General features: G+C 39.9%; 1 protein-coding gene across 1 annotated transcript; it reads right to left on the minus strand.

The window, feature by feature from the left end:
* Window positions 1–3,935: 3,935 nt before the first annotated feature.
* Window positions 3,936–5,624, minus strand: LOC119731587 (neuropeptides capa receptor-like). The gene has a single exon (XM_038204778.1). The coding sequence runs from the start codon at window positions 5,618–5,620 to the stop codon at window positions 4,568–4,570; it is 1,053 nt and encodes a 350-aa protein (XP_038060706.1). The 5' UTR covers window positions 5,621–5,624; the 3' UTR covers window positions 3,936–4,567.
* Window positions 5,625–14,139: the final 8,515 nt, after the last annotated feature.

Below are 14,139 nucleotides of genomic sequence, written 5' to 3' on the forward strand. Positions count from 1 at the left end.
ACTTCAGGAATATCCAACCAAAAAATGTGAGGCTAAACAACTCGGCATTTTCATTTTGATTTGTCCATAACATTCTCCTGAAAAAAAACAACATTAAAAAAGCAATGTAGCAAAAGGTGGAGACGAAGCTTTAAAAATCCGTTTTGCCTTTCCGTGCCCTGCATCGTTAATAACACACCAAAAGGCGAAAAATCGCCAACGAATGAGCAGTGCAGACCTTTTAATATATACTCATCATCCTCTTTTCAGTTTTTGCACGGATTAAAAGAAAATCAAACTTATGGAGCACAAAATGTAAGGATACTTGTGAAAGAAGTGTTTTTCTGAGGCTGTCAAAAATTACTGCAGTGCCGACAATACCGATTTCGTGTTTTATTCTTTCTGAAAAATTCAGTGTGGTACATGTACATGTACATGTTTTTTGTTTGAAGGCTTTTCGAAGATTCAAAAGTTTGAAAACGGATCAGAAGTTCTTTTTAAAGGTGATCTATAGTTCTGAAGTGTTCGAGTTGAAGGAGTAATGTGTTCCCAGATTGGTTTCTCTTGTCAAGTTGTAGGAAAGTACGCACAGTCCATACAAAGTAATGATGTGTCATTGGTTGTTCTAATACCATTTTAGTAAAACATGAAAACCTAGCAAACAACCCCGTACAATGAGGTATTGATATAGCCATTGACATTGTATGTATTGTAAGCAAGCTTGGTACCATTTGAGACTCATTAAACTACATTTCGGTCAGAAACTTTGGTCAGACATTTGTATCTTTTGCTTTGTTTTGTCACGAAATAAACATCGTTTGACTTAAGATAAAAGTGTGGTCGTCGGTTTCGTTGTGGGATTGTGCCTTTTGCACTTCTAGGAAGAAGTAAACTTCTAGGAAGAATAAGGTGTTTAAGCTTTTACGTGTTTTTGTGGTCATTGTGGGAAGAGGACGTCATATTTCTGTTTTAAATAGTTCTGTCGCCCATCCCCCCCGTCAAAATGTTGAGATTATCCTCCCCGTCCTGTGATCTACGCCGCGCCCCTTCTCTGTGTCATATTCCATAATGTCTCGAACGATGACTTAATAATAGCCACTATGATACCACTGGAATCGATTCTTTGAATTCGGTTCTTTGGAGTCTCCAGCGGCCAAAACAATATATAAAATCATGGCCGGTCCAATTGGTGTTCCTACTAGGGTCCAATGTGCTGCGGGATGTGTTTTGAATAATACATTTCGCATTTTGTATCTTCCTCAAATTTCAGAGGGAGAAAGTGCACAATGTTGGACAGACCTCGATTGGGGAGGGGGTATGAATAACGGCCCAGTTATGAATTAAAAAGGCGCAAACAATCAGTTCCATTGACATATATTTCCATCAAAACCAAAGTTACAATCCATAAAATTAAATATAACATGTTATATACATTACATTATATACAACTACTGTAGTTGTATATATTGTAGTACAATATAATTATATACAGGTTGTTTCAAGCAAAAAAACCCAAAACAAAACAGATGTCCTCCATCCATAGAGCCTATGCTCTATCCAATGAATTAAGATCACGTCAATGTCATTGTATGACTGAGCAAAAAAGGCCTCTATTTACGAAAGATGCCAAAATCCGCACCGTGACAAGTTACTACACAATGGAACAGTGGTGACAGGGAAACAACAATTAATAGGTGCTTCATTGAAGGATTATCTTTCTGATTACTCAATCTATTAATTATTATTTTTTGGGGGGGTAATTACATGATAAATTCATGGCCTCTCAACCGCCATTTCTGTCAATGCATAGCTCACATCGTCGCTTCATAATCTCTGACAGCACGTATCGTCATTCCTTGGTTTGGCGTTGATCCGCCTCATTAGCTATCCCGGTTCGTAAACTCCTGAATGTTAGCTGGGGAGAGGTGAAAACCTCGTCATTTCAGTGACCCCAGAAGAGAAAGTCACATGGTGATATCTGGTGATCTTTGGGTCAAGGCAGTCGAAAAACGAAATCACCTTCGTTGTCACCAAAAGCTCTGTCAAACCATGCGATGTCCACAGCAACAAGTCTATGTGACAGTTCATGAGCCTACTATGCATCGCTGTCTTTGGAAGATCAGCTTCATCTGTGGTACCATCATGGAGCTATAGCTCCATGGTACTGTCAAGTCATTGATCATATCCAGATAACATTAGGTAAACCGTTTATAGCTCCATGGGTAAACCTATCTTACCTATAGAGCTACATTATATAACTCTATGGTCCTACCATAAGTTCTTGAGTAACAGCAAAAGAATAACATTTGTCTGTCCTTTGCCTCCCAGATGACAAAATGAGCTTAATAGCACTGGATAGAGGACACTTGCCTTTTTCCTTGTTGTAGTTGCCGCTTTCTGACATATTCAGTTTATATCTGATAATGTACATTTGAAAATTGGTATATGTTTTATATCATCAAGTCAATATGACACCAAATGCATCGAAAGTTGATTCCAAAATTATCACAACTATATCATGGAGTCAATAATTTTATGACACCAAATGCATCGAAAGTTGAATCCAAAATTATCATAACTATATAAAGCAATACGAAAGCAACATAAATGTTTTCGGGTGCAAAAACATGTGGTACTTATTACATGCTCTTCAATCCTCAATATAACGGAGAGATGCAGTAGTGAACCATCGTGTTATGCCTACAGAGTGTCCAAAAAAGTGCAAGCAGGATTTACACAGTTAACTTAATCTACATCAGAGTGAAAAGGCCCATGACAATCTGATGCACTGATATCAATCACTAATTGTGTAAATCCCTTTGTAATGGGTGAAAAACCCATAGCCTTTTACAATCTGTTAGATCTCTGATTTGCATAAACGGATTTCCATGTCATTTTCACTGATTATACACGTACACAAGAGTATAATTAATATGCTCCATCAAGATGTAATACTCATACAGGGTGTCCTGCGGATGTTTACACCATCTTCAAGGTAAGAGATTAAGCTTGAGAATACCGTTTGTTTCATTGAGATTGCTTTTGTAAATCCAAAGATATGTTTGAATAACGGCAAAGCCAAGAAACCCATTTTGTGCCACTTTCTGTGAAGCAGTTAAAATCAGTATAGTCCTAGTCTAAAACCAAATCTCTTTACTGTTAGTGATTTTAACATTTTTAAGTAGAGTGTGCAATATTTATTTATATTGAATTGAACCCTTTCATTGAAGTTTTAAAGAAGTGAACCTGTCTGTACTATTAAACTGTTTCAACAGAAGAACAAAACCCTATATTGTCGTGTGAATGGAATGTTTGTCTTACACCCATAGTGATAATCTTATCAAAAGAGCCATACTGGCATTGTCTGATCTTTGAAGCACTCGCTTCCTAAAAGTGGCACAGAATGTTTTTTTTTGGCTTTGCGGTTATTCAAACATATCTCTGGATTTACAAAAGCAATCTTAATTAAACAAATGGTATTCTCAAGCTAAATCTGTTGCCTTGAAGATCGTGTAAACAAGTGCAGTAAATTCCGGTCGAAAATGGCGAGGTTTACATGCACCATTATTTTCAGGACACCCTGTATAGCTTTTGAGAAACTCAAAGATATCTGCTTGCACAACTTTTTTGGGACACCTTGTAGTGATCGAGACAGGACTGTGTGTGCTATTAATGAACATCAGAAGACTGACTCCGTCTCTTTTGGGTTAACATAAACAAAAATAGGGGTAATAATTGAAAACAAGTAAATTACCGACAAAATGGTCAATTCCACGCAAAAGTGACCACGGCTGCATGGAAAGTGAAAACTGTATGAAACCTTCCAAAACCACAAGCATCACAACATCAAATGTATGTGGTGTCGAATTAAAGGGGACAACAAGATCTTTCATTTGAGTGGTGTGCAATGAATTAAGTGTGGTTTTTGGTCAAAAACCTTGTTTTTTGGACTAAAATCATGGATTTTTGGTAGTCATTTTGGCACCTTGTTTTAACATGCAAAATGTGACTGGTCTTGAGAGTTTCTGTGTTTAAGGCAGAGAGAAAGGTTCATAATTATAAGAAAAGAGTTTCATTATGTTGCAGTTCATGAAACTCAGATTCTATGCCGTGTTAGAAACCATGAAAAGGAAGTAAACGTGAGTGACGTCACGTGAGTGACGGTACCTCCCTGTAATCTAACGTCCCTTGCATCTAAAATACACACTTATTTGATTTAAAATGGGTTTTTATATCTAGCTATGGGTTGAATGAAAGGTGACATAATATTACTTCTGTGTGGCAGACTACAGTTGGAGGAGACTGTAACAACAAAATTGCAGGACAATTTTCCATCATGTCCTAACTTTTTGTGTAACGTGGCTGACGACCAACAAAACACGTTTTCAAAACGTAAATGAATGAATTGAATATTTTTTCCCCATTTTTGAGTACCCCTTACCCCAAGGTTGTTGTGTGGCTGGTTTGATTCAGTTGGATCAAATACTTTTGAAGCAGTGAGAGGTCAAAGTAGCCTTTTGCATATTAAATGTAACGTGAGTGACGGTGAAATTGCCCAAATGCAAATTTAGAACTTTGTCTACAAATTTTAAACCGGACCCTGGACGACGTCCATTTCCCGATTTTCACTGACTAGCTCTGTTTTGTTTTGTACCACGTTACTCTCTGAATCTGCGCATACCAGCGTCTTGCGACCTTTTCCGCAGAACACCGCTACGAGGCCTTCGCGAAACTGATGGTATTTGAGCGCATAGACGAAGGGATTGACGCTCATGTTACACGTCACCAACACCACAGTCAAGTGGTAGAAGGCCCCAGCAAAGTCCAAATGACCCCCCAGACTGTAGTAGAGGTACAGGATCTGATTGGGGCTCCAACAAACCACATAGACCATCACCACCAGAGCCAAGACCTTGAGGATGTTTTTCTCCAAGCGCTCTTGCGTCCCTGGTTGCACTCCCCTAGCGCCCTCCCCTCTGTTCCTCTCTGGTGAGGTCCGCCTGACCTCACGCAGGATGCTGGAGTAAGTGAAGACCATCACGGTCAGAGGGATCAAATAGAACAAGACCACAGTGACAACACCGACTGCATGCTGCACCACCTCGCTCTCAAAACGAGCGAAAAGACAGTACTTGTCGTATAACACGTCGGACATGAATATCAGGTTGCTGAGAAGGACAAATCCGGCCACCCAGAATACTGCGAAGAACCTCGTCACCCGGGCCGGGCTGTAGACGGTGCTGTGGCGCAGTGGCCGTACGATGGCGTGGTGGCGCTCCAGCGTAAGCGCCATCAGGTTGATTGTAGAGACCATGAAGCAGGACCACACAGGGTAGCGGCTGAACCAGAACATGCAAGCAGACAAGGACATGACGTAGTCGGCAGATGCAGCAACCTCAGAGAGAACTACAGATGCCATGAGCACGGCGCTGGTTAGGTCGATCACAGACTGGTGCAAAATAAGCAGATTGGTGGTTGTCGAACGCATCTTCCGGACGGATGATATGATCACGATGACCAAACTGTTGCCCACGATTCCAATGATGCTAACCACGAGGTACACGGGGATGAGCCATCCCGTTGGTGCCTGGCCGTACACGTCATCTGGAGGGCTAGTTGCAGTCACATTCTCATCAGCCATCACCTGAAAAGTGAAAACAATGTTGAAGTCGAGTCCATTACAAGTCCTCCAGGAGTCACACACAATTCGTCCATTCTCAAGTCAAGTCACAAGCTATTCAAATGAACGGTACCAGAAGTTGTCTCTTGCTTCTGATTGGGCTTGTACGGAGCTCTGGAAGTGCCATCCGACTTGTTCAGATACTGACTTGTTTTATCTCAGGATGACGACATAATACAGGAAAGATGACGACATCCTGAGATGATTCATTAGGGGATGGCGACATTCTGAAAGTAGGATGACGACATCTCGAGATAATTTATTATGGGACGACGACATCCTGAAAATAGGATGACGATATCCTGATATAATCTATTATGGCATGACAACATCCTAAAGGTAGGATGACAACATCCTGAGATAAATTATTAGGGGATGACGACATCCTACAATGAGGAAGACGACATCCTGAGATACTTTATTAGGGGATGACGACATCCTGAAAATAGGATGACGACATCCTCATATAATTTATTATGGGATGATGACATCCTGAAAGTAAGATGACGACATCCTGAGATAATTTATTATGGGATGACGACATTCTGAAAGTAGGATGACAACATCCTTAGGTAGACGCCATCCTGGAAGCAGGGTGATGACACCATGACATAATTTATCACAGAGTGCATTGAAGCCATCTTCAATACGCACAGGTGGACGTGCGGCTTGTAAACAATTTACCCTACCGCTGTATATACAAGGTATATATTTGATGATGAGAGGTCGTGATGTCTGTGCGTTTCCAAGATGGATTCAATGCACCCCGTAATATCTCAGGATGTCCTCATCCTACTTTCAGGATGTCAGCGTCATATCCTAATAAATTATCTCGGGATGTCGTCATTCTATTTTTAGGATGTCGTCCTCCCATAATAAATTATCTCAGGATGTCGTCATCCTATTTTCAGGATGTCGTCATCCCATCATAAATTATCTCAGGATGTCGTCATCCTATTTTCAGGATGTCGTCATCCCATCATAAATTATCTCAGTATGTCGTCATCCTATTTTCGGGATGTCGTCATCCCATCATAAATTATCTCAGGATGTCGTCATCCTGTTTACAGGATGTCGTCGTCCCCTAATAAACTATCTCAGGATGTCATCATGCCAGAAGACATTTTTTTAAAGATGTTGTCATCCTATTATCAGGATGTCGTCATGCCATATTAAATGTCGATATGTCGTCATCCTACTTGGAGGATGTCGTCATCCCCCAACAAATTATCTCAGGATGTCGTCATCTTGCCTGTATTTTGTCGTCATCCGGAGATAAAATATGTCAGTATCTGAACAAATCGGATGGCACTTCCAGAGCTCTGTAGACTTGTGATGAACTCGACTATAACATTATGGAATACTTTGCTTGTTTGCATGTACAATAAACTCCACCGACACCACGAAGTGACCTTAACCCCCGCGAAGTGGAAAATGTGTGTTTCGAGATACAAGCGATTTAAGTTGACGATGTTTTAAAAGGGTGATCTGAACATCGTTTTAGCCTCAAGGTTCATATTTCTTTTTACATTGTCTGAAAGCTGGAATCTTGAATGTCACGTTAATGTATGATTTTTATTGAAAACAAATAATATTAATGAGTTATCAAACTAATTAACCATAAGGTCACTTCGTGAAAACTCAAAAGTCAGATTACGCTGTGTTCGAGTTTTCATGGGCTCAGCGCTACTTCGTGAAAACGCCAGAAGTGAGTCGCGTATTATCACGTGACAGATAGTATTATCACGAGGTGATAGATTATGTGTAATTAATCACAAATCAGGAAAAAATCAAATCGTAATATATCGATTTTTCGATGTTTGTGTCACTTCGTGGTGACGGTGATGAATTGAGAACCATGACGTCCCTAACCTCATTCAAGTCTGAACTACGTAAAATGTTCAGTCAGTAATATTAATTCTGCATATATTCTTGTGTGTATTTTGTTTCGCTGTCTTCGCTGATTATACACATCTAAATAGGCCTATGTGCTGATCTACGGAGACAACAAACTTGGTTGCCATAATGACATGAGAGAGCTGCCTAAATCGCATAAAATGTACGGAATGCTTCCCTTCTTTAAAAGAAAAAAGAAACGAAAATAAAACCATAACAAACCATGATGATGGTAAAACATCAATCTGATGCATGCCTTTTCATGTCGTAGGTTGCTAAGCTATTTAATAAGAACTCGTGGCTGACAATCAGGCTCAACGTTTTTACTTTTATTTCTCTTTAAGGTTATTTTCATTCCTTAGGAGCGCACTTGAAAGATTTATTATTTTCTTTCACTGTAAAACAAAGAGGGGAACACGTTAAGACGTGTAACACTATTTGTTTCTAATTTCTCTGAAGTCTTTTGTTCCTTTCCCATGACTAAACTTTGAAAATTATTCTTTTTATTATTAATTTTTTGGTCAGTTTAAAAATAAAAAAACACCTTGGAAACAAGTAGAGGTTGCAAGTATATTAAAACCCGACTTACCTGAGAATCAGATGGGAGGGGGGGGGGGGGGGGAGGAGGAGGGGGAGGGTTAAAAGTGACTGGAACTCATAATGCATGCAAACAACAAAACGTCCAAAATTATTGTCTAAATTTAACTTTTTCATATGATTTTTTTTTCAATTACTATATTTCACTTTTTTGTTTAAATGGAACAAAATATTTGTTTATTTTGTCCATGGTAAATTCCTTTTGGTCCCGAGTTCAGCGAACTTTTCACTGCTCGATCAACATGATTTAATCCAATATACTTATCTTCATTTCGGTTTTCTTTTGTAGATTGTACAGATTCCTAACAATTTTAGGTTGCGTCAATGACCTTAATTTCTCTACGAATTCTGGATTTCGGAGTAATTCAAACATAGCAAATAAGTGAGATAGGACAGAAGCCCATTTCCACGTTTTCAACCATGCTGATGTAATGATCTCTACGAAACCAATTATTTATTTACTGAGCTGCAATACTGGGCAAATTTGAGTCAATTGGTGGATAATTGATGATTAAGGCAAAAAAAAATCAGACTTCTTATTTGAAAAAAAATGTATATTACCCTTTAGTTTTGCGCGGCAACTTCCCGGCAAGGTAAAATCACGATCTGCACGCCCTCAAAATCTTCAGTATTTGAGCATGCTGTGGGCCATGAACTTGAGGGTTTGTAAAAAATATGGGTGGAAGCCGTGCACAGGACTGTTTGCTTGTAGTTCTGTGCAATTTGGATGAAATTGGGGCCCTAAAAGCGCTTCCCCCTAAGATTTCGGCCATCGAGTGACGCAAAGGTTTGAAACTCGGTACATGCATAGAGCAACTCATCATGAACATACTCACGAAATTTCATGACTGTTGAATTATGGCTAACTAATTATGCATAAGTACGAATGGTAATTCTGCTCTGTATACACGACGTAGGCCTATATGGGAAAATTCAGTTTTCACGGCGCGGAGCGCCGGAAATTGTGTTTTCCAAAGGCGCGTAAAACCACCTTTCCAGTTTGCACTTCCTGGATAAATGTAGATTTTTAGTTTATCAGTGATTTTTCCTTTGTGTGAGAGTGTCAAAATAAATTATATTGCAATTAATTCCACGAGTCAAGGCCTGTTTCGTCGTGATTCACCGGATCAAAAAGACAGCATTGAGGCCCTCGGCTTCAGTGCCAATTTGAAATTACTCTATTGGATCGATTGTATGGACCCAAATTAGGTAGACCTTTCCTTCGACAGGAAGTTTCTTGGAAATTTATTGAAGTATTACAAAATAATTTTTGAGGTAAAAAACTATTTTTTTCCAGCTCAGAATCTGCTACGGTAGTCTGTTCGTGCCAGGTTGTAAAAAAAAGAAAAAGAAGTTTATTACGAAATAACGTAATAGTTTTACTAAATAACACAATAGTACTGCGAAATAACCCAATAGTTTTGCAAAATAACGCAATGGTTTTGCGAAATAACGCAAGAGTATTGCGGAATAACGCAATAGTTTTTGCGAAATGAAACACACTGGTTTTGCGAATAAAATATGAAGGAATGCATAAGTCCGAATGGTTGAACCTTTATAGGCAAGTTCGCAGCAAATTCTTAAGCCCGGTTCATACTCCACGCGAATGCGAATGCGAAGCGAATTCGACGTCATGAAACATTCGCTGCGAAGTTGAAATATGTTCAACTTTTACGAATTCGCAGCGCAAATACTTGCCACGACGTCACAAATTCGCGTTCGCTTTCGCGCTGAGTATAAACCGGGCTTCACGCCATATTTTATGACAGATTGTCTCTAAAAGCCCACCGAGTGCACGGCGGATCCTAGATTTTTTTTAAATGGGATTCACGGAGGGTTTGAAGTCAACACAGAAAACGCCCGGTTAATACTTCATGCTATGCGAAGCGAATTTGACGTCATGAAACAATCGCTGCGAAATTTGCCCTCGTTGAAATATGTTCAACTTTTACGAATTCGCAGCGCGAATACTTGCCATGTCGTCACAAGTTCGCGTTCGCTTTCACGCCGAGTATGAACCGGGCTAAATAATAAGACGGACCAAAGACCTTAAGCAATGACTCGAGATTGTCTGACGAGTCACGAGTGTTATTCCACGAATCTTAGGAATTATTGGGATTTTCCAGCGTATTAAGCCCGGTTCATACTCGGCGCGAAAGTGAATGCGATGCGAATTTGACGTTAGGGGAGCGTTCGCTGCGACATTCGCCGGAGTTGAAATGTGTTCAACTTTTGCGAATTCGCAGCGCGAAAACCTGTCCTGACGTCACAAATTCGCGTTCGCGTTCGCGCCGAGTAGAACGCCGGGCTAAAGCCCGGTTCATACTTCACGCGAATGCGAATGCAAAGCGAATTCGACGTTCTGGCACGTTCCTTATACGTTCTGGCACGTTCCTTTCGCCTTTGCGCAGAGTATGAACCGGGCTTTTCATACTCGGTGACGTGAGACCGATCACGTGAGAGGGTTAACCAATAAAAGGGAAAGAGGGGCCCGATTTTCATACGAGTCCGATTTTCATATGACACTGGTTTTCTTCAGTAGCTTGGAGCGTATAGCTCAATATATGCTATCCCATGATGCACACTGTTGAACCGTTCAAGTTACTGGAAAAATATGTACGACAAAAACAAATCGTGAATTTATTCACGACTATAGTCGCAAATATAATTATTATCGACGTCGTGAACATTTTCCGAGACGCCGTGAATTTGTTTCATGACTATAGTCGTGACAAATGTTCACGACGTCGCAAAAATATTCACGACGTTGTAAAAAAATATTCACGACGTTGTAAAAAAATATTAACGACGTTGCAAAAATATTCACGACCGGTTATATCCCTTTAGGGCCACCGTACGTACATCATGTCATAAGTTTTACGGAGTATCTTTGAATCGTGATTTAATGACAAATGAATGATGACAGTTGTCTTATGGAAAAAGTTTAACTATCAAAAGAAACAATCAAAAAGGAACGTGCAAAAGAAACACTTCATTTTGATGAGGTGTATATTATACAGATAACATACGTGTGAACACGGAACCAGAGCTTTTTCTGGGGTCAGTCATTTCGGCGCTTTGGTCATTTAAATGCAGACAGTGCATTTTTGACGTTTCCAAGCGTATGGAGGCCTAACAATTTCTGGGTATTTCTGGGTTTTCTTGTCACTCGTTTCTGAGACTTGATTGTGGAAAAGATGGCGGACAATGCTGGAGCTCAGAGAGGCCGATACATAAAGGTATCAGACGCGGACTGAAACCGTATCATAGATGCCTTCACATGCGAACAAAAATATTAGACTATCTGGCTGTTCTAGAAATTTATATTGAGAATTGAGCTCAACGATGTTCTGGAACGACATTAAAGCACGTTCTGGGGAATGTGTGTGATATAAGTGTGAAAATAACTGGGAAAACCGACTCAAGAAACACTCACTAGTTTTGCTGAATTCGCTAAGTATGACGTCGTTGACCCAAGCCGCTATTCGTGGCGAATTCACTGACGAAGTTATTTGCAACACGAACTCTCACGGACGCAAAGACACGTACAGCACCTCGCTTGTTGTGTGAGGCTGTCTATGGATGCTGTGCCTTAATAAATACGCAGCGAGTCACGGAAACCGCCCACTCCGATCCGCAGTTCTGCCTTAAGGGAATCGCATCCAATTGTGATGTTGAATATGAAGAATCAGTCACTAGTCATTGGCACCGCCTCCTAAAGTGGTGAATGTGTTCATAGTTGTATGGAACCATGCCTGAGCAGGAGCAACCTCATTCGTTCTTTCCTAATACATGTATAAAACTTTTATTCATGTATACATAGGCCTAATGTAGAAGCGACGTTTCTTCATTTGCATTGTATCTGGGTGATTTACATATTCTATGTAATACATTACGCGCAAGGACATAGTTAACGCTTGTCTTCGTCATCATGAATAGTTAAATCTTAGGTCTGTCCAAAGCAATTAATTCGGGATTATTGTATAATTTTATGCTTGTCCATGTCCATCTTAATAGTGTATACATGTAATTGCAAGCTTAGGCTATTACTGATTAGTTGAAGGTTCATTGTCTGGATGATTTTATGGAGTTTGCCATAGCGTTAATAGTCAATCGAGTGACTCGGCAGCACTTGCACTTGGAAATTGTATACTTTCTCGGTCTTTTTTGAAAGACGTCCTTCGACTGAGCACACCAATGTATTTCTGTCAGAGTTGTCACTTTTTAGTGTGCGTCAGCATGGCTTTGCCATAACTGCCATGTGCACTGAGGGATAGTGCACTCCCCCAAAAAAATCCCCAGTGAGAATCTTTTGATGTTATTTGCACAAATTATGACAGAAAGTGAAGTTTGTTGATTAATGTTAAAATTCTCTCACATGTTTGTGATACCTGCTGCACGGTCAGTGTGCAGTACAGTTACCATGTACATAGTACATTGCACGTATGTGTACAGTCGCAATTTCCTTTACTGAGCTGTTGTATATTTCTGTGCTATATTGCAGGTAATGGGTTTTTTCCCCCTGTGGCTGAGGCTTAGCGTCCTTTGTTCATTGATTAAGATTTAATTTAAGTGCGAAACAGGCATCATCATCAAATGCCAAATTTGTACACTGCTCATCTGTCCATATTTTTACCCCGTGTTCGTTCTCTTTCACAAGAGGGCCGGATCTTTTTATGCCGTCCCGTAAAAACTACTCGTGTTGCGTGCCATGACCTCTTTGCCAATTGGAGGGACATTTCAAGTGAACCTGTTTTTTTTCTGCACATTATTAAGAAGGGGGGGGGGGGATTACGTTATACATGTAAAACTAGCACCAGTTGTGAGATGCTGGCGCGTTCATTTCCTTTATAAAATGTTGTGGACTTTTCTGATCTCGAAAGGCACCCAAAATGATATGGGTAGGCCTAAACATTTTCTGTTCCTAAGTTATTACCTGCAGCTTTATACACTCGACCAAAACAGAAAGTCCCCCCTTAATGCTTTTTTTGTCTTACTCAAAAACTGCTTGGCACATCTTGCTCAAATTACGACTGATCGGTACAGAAATTCCTTAGCAATCCAGCCATACTCTTTGTTTGGCCTAAAACAGTGATAATGTGTACAAAATTATAAAAATTTATGACAAATGGTACCAAACAAAAGTTGCACTATTGAATACGTACAAGGTGAGTGTGAACCACAACGTGCACGTATACAAAAGTGCAGCCTTTTCGGTATTATTTGTCATAAATTGCCGAATTCGTGCACATCACTGTTTGGGGCCAAATAAAGAGTATGGCCGGATTGCTATAAGGAATTTATGTACAGTCGTTATTTGAGTGAGAGGTGCTCAGTAGTTTTTGAGTTTTAGACACAAAAGTATTGGAAGGGGACTTTCTTTGGTTGAGTGTAGTACTAAAAAAAAATGTCATTAGTTTGTTGCCATTAGTTTGAACGCAGGGATTAGGCCAGTCTGAGTATCATCCGTTGTTCAACGGAGTCCGCTCCGTAACAACCTCTGAAATAATTGTGTGAGCATGCAAATTGTATGCGACCCCGTGCACCAGCCAATCACGGGAGTCAAATTTAGAAATTGTGACGTCATTTCGAGCAGAAATATGGACTGAGCTGTTGATTGGTCAATTTGATTGCCATGTTTTTGCAAAACAATAGGTTACCGAAGACCGAAACTGCGCGCATATCATGGATGCTTGCTATGCAAGCGGATATATAGTCCATAACTGACTAGGATTAGACCGCTATGCACTTGAATTATCCTTTGTAATTTTGTTAAATAAAAAGTGGAGTGATAATAGTTTTGCGCATTGTTGTTCAAGCATTTCACGTTAATGTACATAGAAAAATCGATAAATTAAACAAAAGACTTGTTTAAAGTATCACAAAATGGTATATAAAGAAAATCAGAACGGAAGGGGCTGATTTTTCAACGTAGCGTAACAAGACATTGATTTATCATATCAGGAATCACAATTTCTGCAGACAAA

The sequence above is a fragment of the Patiria miniata genome, unplaced genomic scaffold (genome assembly GCF_015706575.1).
Source record: "Patiria miniata isolate m_02_andy unplaced genomic scaffold, ASM1570657v1 HiC_scaffold_24, whole genome shotgun sequence".
Classification (NCBI taxonomy): Eukaryota; Metazoa; Echinodermata; class Asteroidea; order Valvatida; family Asterinidae; genus Patiria; species Patiria miniata.

Excerpts from the sequence above, each read along its gene's own strand:
- LOC119731587 (XM_038204778.1), bottom strand. The coding sequence starts at position 5,620 with ATGGCTGATGAGAATGTGACTGCAACTAGCCCTCCAGATGACGTGTAC.